The sequence below is a fragment of the Coregonus clupeaformis genome, chromosome 7, assembly GCF_020615455.1.
Source record: "Coregonus clupeaformis isolate EN_2021a chromosome 7, ASM2061545v1, whole genome shotgun sequence".
Classification (NCBI taxonomy): Eukaryota; Metazoa; Chordata; class Actinopteri; order Salmoniformes; family Salmonidae; genus Coregonus; species Coregonus clupeaformis.
The window spans coordinates 3,200,811-3,211,492 of NC_059198.1; the positions used below are offsets into that span (position 1 = coordinate 3,200,811).

At 45.2% G+C, this 10,682-nt stretch overlaps 1 protein-coding gene across 1 annotated transcript in view; it reads left to right on the top strand.

Annotated features, from left to right (window-relative positions):
* Positions 1-9,602, top strand: part of LOC121568783 (serine/threonine-protein kinase/endoribonuclease IRE1) — a 30,960-nt gene extending 21,358 nt beyond the window's left edge. The window contains 19 exon segments of the mRNA XM_045221006.1: positions 101-179; positions 658-817; positions 1,155-1,270; positions 1,366-1,395; positions 1,398-1,568; positions 2,205-2,448; positions 2,640-2,730; positions 3,023-3,212; positions 3,463-3,562; positions 3,798-3,997; positions 4,234-4,291; positions 4,294-4,380; positions 5,069-5,196; positions 5,363-5,486; positions 6,288-6,355; positions 6,444-6,711; positions 6,975-7,129; positions 8,986-9,318; positions 9,504-9,602. Coding sequence (XP_045076941.1) covers positions 101-179; positions 658-817; positions 1,155-1,270; positions 1,366-1,395; positions 1,398-1,568; positions 2,205-2,448; positions 2,640-2,730; positions 3,023-3,212; positions 3,463-3,562; positions 3,798-3,997; positions 4,234-4,291; positions 4,294-4,380; positions 5,069-5,196; positions 5,363-5,486; positions 6,288-6,355; positions 6,444-6,711; positions 6,975-7,129; positions 8,986-9,318; positions 9,504-9,602 — 2,701 coding nt within the window.
* The last annotated feature ends 1,080 nt before the right edge of the window (positions 9,603-10,682 follow it).

Genomic DNA, 10,682 nt, shown 5'->3' on the forward strand with positions numbered 1-10,682 from the left:
CTATTATAAAAGTCCTGGTTAAGGTAGACGATTAGGCTTCTCTTAACCCGACTATGTTTAAGGCTAAGATTAAGACTATCCTGTTCTGTTGTCTTCACAGGGCCACACTCTACGTAGGGAAAGCACTCCACCAGCCTGTACGCACGCCCTCCCTGGTGCATGATGGGGTCACGGTCGTGGTGAGTGACACTAGGCACTTCTGTGTTAGAACAAAACGTGACATTCCATCTAGAATCTAGAACATCACCAAACAACTGGAAGCTTCTGGGAGGTGATCACAGCCCAAAATCAAAGATGTGTGTTAAGAGTCCCAGGGACCCTGCACTAGTGTTGGTTTGGGTGTTTACCTGGCCACAACCCAGGTCACAATGCCCCTCTCAGGCCTGGCTCACTGCAGCACAGAGGAACATGGGATAGTATCAGCAAGACCCCTTATAAATGGACCTAGGAATTTTGTATCTATTTACAATAAAATGTTGAGATTAATTTGATCTTGACATCCCACTTATTTCAGTTTCCTTCTAAGTAGTAAAGGAGGTAGTCATGTCTGTCAACATTTAACAACATTAAACTATATTAGCATTGTCAATCACAAGGTGACTTCCCTGGTTAAATAAAGGATCCATAATAATCTAGTGGTTTGTGTGTCTCCTGTAGCCCCGCGGCAGCACCTTCCCCATGCTGGAGGGCCCTAACAGCCAGGAGGTGACCGTGGAGGAGGAGTGTGTGATCACTCACAGGACCAGCGTCAAATTAAACGCTGCCCTGAGGGAACGCAACCGCATCAACTTCATGAGGAACCACCTGCTCCTCATAGGTAGAAAACACTCCTCTCATGCATTGCCCAGTGTCTAGCGCCCTCCGGTGTCTAGCGCCCTCCGGTGTCTACATTGTGTAATTATAGAGCCCTCTGCTAGATGCTCAAAGTCAGTTGTCAAATGTGGAACACAAACACTGTCCATACACTTCAATGCAGTTGTGGCAGGAGAATAAGGATGGAAGGTGGTTTTGAGAGTGATGTCAGTATGATGATGATTAAAGGATTCAGAATATGTTATTGATGTTATATAGATACATAGATGTTATATAGATGTTATTACACACAATGTGGAATATCATCATAGTGATGATGGTTGGATACGTTTCTCTCCCAGGTCATCATGAGATGCCTCCTGATGCCCATAACAAGATCCTGGAGAAGTTCCCTGACAGTATCCCACGCCAGCAGGGCAATGTCATCCCCCCCACCACAGAGAAGACCATAGAGGAGGTGTGTGTCAGTCCTTCAGCATGCCAACTAACCTCTCCTCTTTGATTTGATTTTGTTGGGGTACAAAAAATATATTCTCCCTCTTCCTCCCCTAGAAGGTGAATGAGAGTGACATGGGAGACGGCCCCACTGTGGGCCCCAGCCCCCGGTGGTCACCTCCATCCAGGAGCAGCCGGGGCTGACCACACCGGTGAGAGTAGAGGCTCCTGTGGACTCCATGCTTAAAGACATGGCAACCATCATCTTCAGCACCTTCCTCCTGGCCGGCTGGGTAGCCTTCATCATCATCTACCCCAAGGTGAGTGATCTGGTGTATGGTTGTGGCTGTTACTACCTGGCTGGACAGACTTGTCAGTCAACAAGCTGAAAATGAGAGTGAGGAAAATGTAGTCCACAGTTTAGTTCCAGTATGATGGTAGGCTCTGTGTTCAATGTAGGAAGTAAGGCCACAGTTTAGTTCCAGTATGATGGTAGGCTCTGTGTTCAATGTAGGAAGTAAGGCCACAGTTTAGTTCCAGTATGATGGTAGGCTCTGTGTTCAATGTATGAAGTAAGGCCACAGTTTAGTTCCAGTATGATGGTAGGCTCTGTGTTCAATGTAGGAAGTAAGGCCACAGTTTAGTTCCAGTATGATGGTAGGCTCTGTGTTCAATGTAGGAAGTAAGGCCACAGTTTAGTTCCAGTATGATGGTAGGCTCTGTGTTCAATGTAGGAAGTAAGGCCACAGTTTAGTTCCAGTATGATGGTAGGCTCTGTGTTAAATGTAGGAAGTAAGGCCACAGTTTAGTTGAAATGTTGAGTTATAGATATAACACATACCTGATATGACATGAACACTCTATAACTCACTTATACATGTACCCTGTTTTCTGGTTTATATTAACACAAACACACACACACTCATCCCCTCTCCTCTCCATCTCTCCTCTCCCAGAGTGTTCACAAGCAGCAGCAGCTGCAGCATGAACAGTTCCAGAGGCAGTTGGATGAGAGGCTGGATCTCCTGAGGAGACAGCCGTTCCCTCCCCCAGGGACCGACCTTCCCCTGCTGGCCCCGGACGCTGACTCAGACCACAGCAGCCCCAACGGCACCCCCAACATCACCCCCCGCGCATCCAACCACTCCAACCTGTCTGTGTCCGAGCTGGGCAGCTCCGCCAATGAGCATGAGGACGGAGGTATGGAGGACACAAGTGGATACACACACATTGATAAAGGCACACGCATTGATTCACACATACACTGACACTCACACTTACATCAGGTCTAGCAACGCTCTATTCATCTTGATGCCTGGGTATTGTTTTGAATATTCGAGTAAGATACTCTTCTGATTCCAATATCTGATGTGTTTTTTATGGTTAATCAGATGAGGACTCTGACATGGTCAGAGTTGGAAAGATAACGTTCCGGCCCAAAAATGTTTTGGGCCACGGTGCAGAGGGAACCATCGTGTATAAGTAAGTCTCAACCCAATCTAATGTTTCTACATTTGTAACAAAATGAAGTGTCTTTTTTAGGTCTGCTCAGTCAGTCGTTCAATCACCTCTACTGGTCATAAAGACTCTCTAGAGACTCTTTGGCCGCATCCCCATTTATTTCTGTGTAAGTGCACACTTCAGCAGAGGGCTAGAGAACTGGGACCCTTTAAAAAAGTTATGTTTTACAAACATACAGACAATAAGTCAACCTTTCTTTGTAAAGTGTCTGTTTAGGAGTGTTCTACTAACCTTCCCCTGATCTGTCCCCCAGGGGTCAGTTTGACAACCGTGCCGCGGCGGTCAAGAGGATCCTCCCAGAATGCTTCAGCTTTGCTGACCGTGAGGTGGACCTGCTACGCGAGTCAGACGAGCACCCCAACGTCATCCGCTACTTCTGCACCGAGAGGGACCGGCAGTTCCAGTACATCGCCATAGAGCTGTGTGCCGCCTCACTGCAAGAGGTACTGCAGCCGCACTGACCACCAAACACAGGGGTCTGCAACACCCGGCCCATGAGCCAAATGCGGCCCACAAGCCAAATGTATCTTGCCCTCCAAAGTTGTCTTATGTCCTACAACAGCCTCTCTCTTCCTGACCTATCAGCTTACGCTCTCTATTAATTAATTAATTAATTAATTCATTCATCCTCTTAAACTTTTTTTGTTACTTTTACTCACTCACTGGTTGCGGACTCTGTGTTTCCCTTTTCAGTATGTGGAGAGACAGGATTTTGACCGCCATGGACTGGAGCCTGTGATGTTGCTGCAGCAGACCATGTCAGGACTGGCACACCTGCACTCCCTTAATATAGGTAATAATCACAAGATGTGCACCTCCACTAGGTTTTAATATAGGTTTTCATGAAGAAAACAAAGGTTAACCTCCCATTTTTCAATATCAGTTACAGTCAAACCCATACAGTCATATTTTCAATAAGAATCACAAGACTACTGCACCTGGACTAGGTACAGTAAACATCTAAGATCCTTAGGTTACAGATTATTTTTCCAGCCTGATCTGATCTTCTCCACTCTTCCCGTCCCCAGTGCACAGAGACCTGAAGCCCCACAACATCCTGGTGTCCATGCCCAACGCCCACAGCCGGGTGCGGGCCATGATATCCGACTTTGGCCTGTGTAAGAAGCTGGCGGTGGGCCGACACAGCTTCAGCAGGAGGTCCGGGGTGCCCGGCACCGAGGGGTGGATCGCCCCAGAGGTCCTCAGTGAGGACTGCAAGGACAACCCTGTGAGTGGTCCCTCTCTCTCTACTGGAGACATGACTGGTCCTGATTTTACAGATAGCAGCTGCCATGAAAGACAGGCCTGTGTGACTGACACTGTCTTGATACTAATTTCAATTGGTGTGAATGCAATTCACTGTTACATACTTATATTGCCTTTATCAAATACATTAATTCCTAGCCATCAACAGAACGCCATCATTGAAATATGAACACCTAACCTCTCTCTCTTCCTCTGTAGACGTGCACGGTGGACATCTTCTCTGCAGGCTGTGTGTTCTACTATGTGGTGTCCCGGGATGTCATCCCTTTGGCAAGTCTCTGCAGAGGCAAGCCAACATCCTGCTGGGAGCCTACAGCCTGGACCAGCTACAGCCCGACAAACATGGTGAGGACATCACTTCCTGTTCTCAGACCCACAGGAAGGCGGTGAGGGGAAGTTGGTGTAGGATTGGTTTGGAAGTGATTTGATTTAAACCAGGATGTTGACTGCCTAAGAAACAGTGGTTTCTTGCTAGTGAGCATCAGTTCAGCCTTTGAAAGTACAAAGAAGAGAGCGATAAGTTTACATTTGGTAGTTTTGGTAAAGGCTGTATTAGAGTTATTATAGATAGATAGGTAGGGTCCTGATGCTATTGCAATTTGGTGTAAATGCAAACCCAAACATTGCCAATCAGTTGTTTCACATCAGAGACCGCTGTTGTGGAAAACTCGATCCAAAAGATTAGGTAGAGACTAATTTATAATTATAATAGTGAATCTTTAATATAGACGAGTAGCTGCAAGGTAGATCCCTCTGATCGCAGTCAGGGAAGGAGCTCCAAGAGTATGTCCCTTATATAGTGGAAGGTAATAATACAATCATATTGTTACACAACAGTTATTTATACAAGCAACAGTTCCGGAACACAATGGCCTTGTTTTAGGGTGCAGACATAACAGGAGTCAATGAAATGCAGAACATCCCAGTCCAACACAGAACAATAACATAACCCTTGAGAAGTGACAACAGCTCACCCCAATTCTGCCACAGCACCGCGCCATAGTGACTGAGTGTTTGGTCTTGTCTTTCCCAGAGGACATCGTGGCCACAGACCTGATAGAACAGATGCTGAGTATGGAGCCCCAGAGGAGGCCTTCTGCTGAGAGCGTGCTCAAACACCCCTTCTTCTGGAGCCTGGAGAAACAGCTACAGTTCTTCCAGGTCACAATCAAATCCAATACTTTTCTATTAAAGCTGTTCTACATAAATCAATATAGCACTAGAGATGCAACTGTGAACTCACATCGATGAAGATGTGCAACATGTTCCAATAATGGCATTTTATTTTAAAAAATAAAAACCCAAATTGAATCGTGTTTCCTTGTAGGACGTGAGTGACAGGATAGAGAAGGAGCCGCTGGACGGACCAATCGTAAGGCAGCTGGAGCGAGGGGGGCGGGCCGTGGTGAAGCTGGACTGGAGGGAACACATCACAGTGCCTCTACAGACCGGTAAGAGACTGGCCTGAGATCCGTTATAGCTACAGACACATACCTGCTCTTACAAGACTTTGTCCATGTCATGAGTGTGCACTGTGCCATTGTAGACTGGTAAAGAGACTGGTCTGAGTTCAGTTTTAACACCGCTACTATGCTAGTGCCTTTTTAATAAATGAAAGGGTATATATTTAATGAGTTAGGAAATGATGACCTACTACAGTTTCGTACTGAAGCCTGATTAATAGTTGCCCAGTTAAGGTTAATGTTCTAGAGTGCAGAAGAGATATGAGTCTAGTCACTGATATAAAATGCAGTGACTGTGGATGTGGTTAGCATTTCCTGTCAATCCAGACTGCAGCATTTAGATCAGCTCATCTCAACCTGAAATGCTGCTTTGCTTCCTGTTGACAGTGTTAATCTTTCTAGGTCTGTTTCATAGGGTTCAAATGAGTGTCTCCAAATGTATTTGCTAACTTAATATGCTACTGTATGTGAAATAAATGGTGAGAGAAGATTCACTGTGACTGTTGCATTCATGACTTTTTTAATTTGCATAATACAGTCATTTCACTATTTAGCTTGGTGGTATGTTTTAGTTTTTATGCCTTGTGGAGAACTAGTAGGCCGAAGATTTCCTGACAGGTAGCCTATATTTATAGGATATCTAACTTTAAACCATGACATTGTGAGGTATTTCAATCTTGTTGCATTATGAGACTTGAATAGGGGATTGGTGTGTCATGCAGGTTTTAGGATAAATGATTAGAATGTACTGTGTGGATTACTCATTGCATGTATTGTCTCTTTTGGCAGATCTACGCAAATTCCGGTCGTATAAAGGAGGGTCCGTCAGAGATCTTCTCCGTGCCATGAGAAACAAGGTATGGGTGTCTTTCCAGCTAAATGATGCGTGTGTAACTGATTAGATGGACGTTTATATTAATCCGTCCTCTTTTGTCCCTCCTATAGAAGCACCATTACAGGGAGTTACCAGCAGAGGTCCAGGAGACTCTGGGCTCCATCCCTGATGACTTTGTGTCCTACTTCACCTCCCGCTTCCCCCACCTGCTGCGCCACACCTACCTGGCCATGCACACCTGTGCCCACGACAGGTCCTTCCTTCCCTACTACCCCAGCTCAGAGCAGCTCGCCTGGATACGGACTCCCTACACACACCCCGTGCCCAAGGCCACACCCCGCTGCAGACACACACGTTGCAGCCGGAGGAACCCACACAGTCAAACACAATCCCATCCACAGAACCCATACAGTCAGTGACCGTATCAGACTCTACACCCATACAGTCAGTGTCAATCACAACAACAACAACACCCCCACAGTCAGTGTCAATCATAAAAATACCCCACAGTCAGTGTCAATCACAACAACACCCACACAGTCAGTGTCAATCACATTACCAGTAGAGCCAGTATCACCCACATCATTATCAGTCCAACCAGTACTGCCTATATCACCCCCCACCCTCGTCCACACTGCCAGACCTGCCTCCACAGACAGTATTGCCCACCCAGACCTCAGAACCCCCACACCGTCAGAAACCCCCCTTACAGATCCTGTCCCACCTGGACCACACATACTGCCAGTGCCACATCCAGCCACACAGGACACGGAGCCTGCCTGAGAGCCAACGAGGGGTGATGGATGGGTGCGGAAAAGAGGAGCGTTGCCTTATGAGTGGACATATACTGGGGCTCTGTTGCTCTTTCCTGTGCTGGTGAGGACCAGGCCTGCAGTGCCTGGGAGCTGCCGACAGGGGGAGAAGCAGCCCAAACCAAGTGCCTTTCCTGCTTGACTGAGACAAAATGGCTCCGAATGGAACCGTCCCAAGTCCCAAGGTCCCTCCAAGCATCAAGAAGCCAGCGTGGAAATGAACTAGTGAGGGGCCGTACTGTGTAGTACAGAGAGAATCAGTTTTATTTGCAATGGAGTCCCTCCTAATGTCAAGTATTGTGAGGTATTTAAATATAGTTGGGCACAAAATACTTGGCAAAGGAAGGGAGGAATTATTCTGTTGATGTTGTTGGAAGACAAGTCGACAATGGTAGTTTTACTGTGGAATCTTATTTCTCTTAATGAGCCTTTTCACTGTAAAGAGGTGTATATTTTTGTATAGGAGATGACTTGATAATGACTTGATCATTGATAATCATGTGATGTGGCCATTGTGCCTTTTTAAATAACACTGCTATGTATGTGAGCTTTGAAGGTAGACGCCCCCGAAATAGTTTTGCTTGCTGCTGCTAGTGACGGCTTTTCTCTCTTGAATCAAGACCATTTCAGTGCCTGTCTTCCTGTGCAGGCGAGGGCAGATAGTCCAAAAGGTGTTTGAACTGAACACTGGTAAAAGCATAATGTGTGTATCTTTTCTACTTTTATCTCTGTTAGCGTTGTGCTGTACATCGGAAACAAGGCAATATGTGATCTGATTGTGTTTTTATTGCAGGGCGTCACCCAAAGTCTTGTTTGCTTGATCTCTGACACACTAGGCCTTTACTAAAACTAGTTCGGCTACAAGTCATGATAGGATGATTACAGAAAGTATTCACTTAACATTCTGTTTTTTGCTGTCAGAGGAATCATGTGTTTTCAGTCATCCCATCTTTGATGAATGATGATCCAATGCAACATGTTTTATTCAATCATATTGTCTTTATAATGAATGGCAGTTAAATAAGTCTTCATTTATTACATGAATTAACTGTTATAGTTTGTGTTCATATTTTATTTTGTAAGTGGAATACATTTACTTCAGGTTGATTTTGTACTGTTCATGGTACATCAAAAATACCAATAATTTACTGTATTTGCTCTAATGCAAGCTGTATAAAGTGAAGAGTGTTTTGTGCAAAAGTCAACAGTAAATATTTTGCAGTCCCGTCTGAAGATGCCTTTTACTGTTAAGATTTAATTTCTAACATACCATCCTGAATGCAAGAATAGTTTGTTTTATGATATTACATTTTCAGTTTTGCAATTGACTCCTTCTGCCAACGTCTGCCGTTGTTGGAGTGAAAATGCCAAATAAATCAGCATTAATATCTGTTATCGTGTTAAAAGTTTGCAAATATTTTGAGCTCGTGGAACGAATGCTGCGTTCATAAGCATGTGGTAAGGTGGTATTTACCACATGACTGGGAAAAATCCACTTGAACGCCCCTCGAACTTGTGATTACTAGTGGGAAACTCGTCTATCATGCCTGATCTCCGACTTCTCCCACATGCTGACCTTTGACATCATCTACTAAGGAAGTGACCTCAATAACAGCATTTTCAGCAGTTAAATGTGACAAAACATTTATAAAAAGCAATCTTAATGTTCTTTTAACACTAATTTGTTAACAAGCATGATTAGCTGTACTTTTAGTTTGACAGAATTATGATTTGGTGTAACAGTGTATGCAGACCCTTTTCTGTGCAACACCCTCTTATGCGTGTTTACCTGATTAGATATCCGTTTATATGAATCCGTCCTCTTTTGTCCCTCCTATAGAAGCACCATTACAGGGAGTTACCAGCAGAGGTCCAGGAGACTCTGGGCTCCATCCCTGATGACTTTGTGTCCTACTTCACCTCCCGCTTCCCCCACCTGCTGCGCCACACCTACCTGGCCATGCACACCTGTGCCCACGACAGGTCCTTCCTTCCCTACTACCCCAGCTCAGAGCAGCTCGCCTGGATACGGACTCCCTACCCACACCCCGGGCCCAAGGCCATAGAGCTGCTGCAGACACATGTCACAGCCAGAGGAACCCACAACGTCAAACACAGTACCCTCACAGCCTGTGATGGTGTCTCAAACAATCCCATCCACAGCACCCCTACAGTCAGTGACCGTATCAGACTCTACACCCATACAGTCAGTGTCAATCATAACAACACCCCCACAGTCAGTGTCAATCATAACAACACCCCCACAACCACATTACCAGTAGAGCCAGTATCATCCACATCATTATCAGTCCAACCTACATCACCCCCACCCTCGTCCAGACCTGCCCTCACCGACAGTGTTGCCCACCCAGCCCTCAGAAATCCCCCCTACAAATCCCGTCCCACCTGAACCACCAGTGCCACACTGGACACAGAGCCTGCCTGAGAGCCAGGTGAGGGGTGATGGATGGGTACGGCACAGAGGAGCGTTGCCTTGGGGTTTTAGGCTGGGTTTCTGTATAGCACTTTGTGACACCTGCTGATGTAAAAAGGGCTTTATAAATACATTTGATTGATTGCCTTACGAGTGGATGCATACTGGGGGAGCAGCAGCCCAAACCAAGTGCCTTTCCTACTCGACTGAGACAAAATGGCTCCGAATGGAACCGTCCCAAGGTCCCCCGATGCATCAAGAAGCCAGGGTGGAAATGAACTAGTGTGGGCAGAGAGAATCTGTTTTATTTGCAATGGAGTCCCTCCTAATGTCAAGTATTGTGAGGTATTTAAGTATTGTTGGGCACAAAATACTTGGCAAAGCAAGGGAGGAATTCTTCTGTTGACGTTGTTGGAAGATTTAAGTCGACAATGGTAGTTTTACTGTACAACGTTCCCTCAGTGAGCCTTTTCACTGTAAAGAGGTGTATAATTTTGTATATGTGACGACTTGATAATGACTTGATCATTGATAATTGTGATGTGGCCATTGTGCCTTTTTAAATAACACTGTGCTATGTATGTGAGCTCTGAGGGTAGATGTCTCTGAAATAGTTTTGCTTGCTGCTGCTTTCTCTCTTGAATCAATACTATTTCAGTGCCTGTCTTCCTGTGCAGGCGAGGGCAGATAGTCTAAAAGGTGTTTGAACTGAACACTGGTAAAAGCATAATGTGTGTATCTTTTCTACTTTGATCTAGTCTCTGTTAGCGTTGTGCTGTACATCGGACACAAATAAATATATATATATTTTTTTATTGCAGGGCGTCACCCAAAGTCTTGTTTGCTTGATCTCTGACACACTAGGCATTTAAAACTTGTTCTGCCTCAAGTCATGATAGGATGATTACAGAAAGTATTCACCTTACATTCTGGGTTATGGGCTTGAGTTTTTTTGACCATTCTTTGATGGAGGAATTATATATTTTTCTGTCATCCCATATTCCTTAATGATGATCCAACGCAACATGTTTTATTCAATCATATCCATTGTCAGTTGAATGACAGATGAATAGGTATTTAATGTATTACATTTATTACATTTA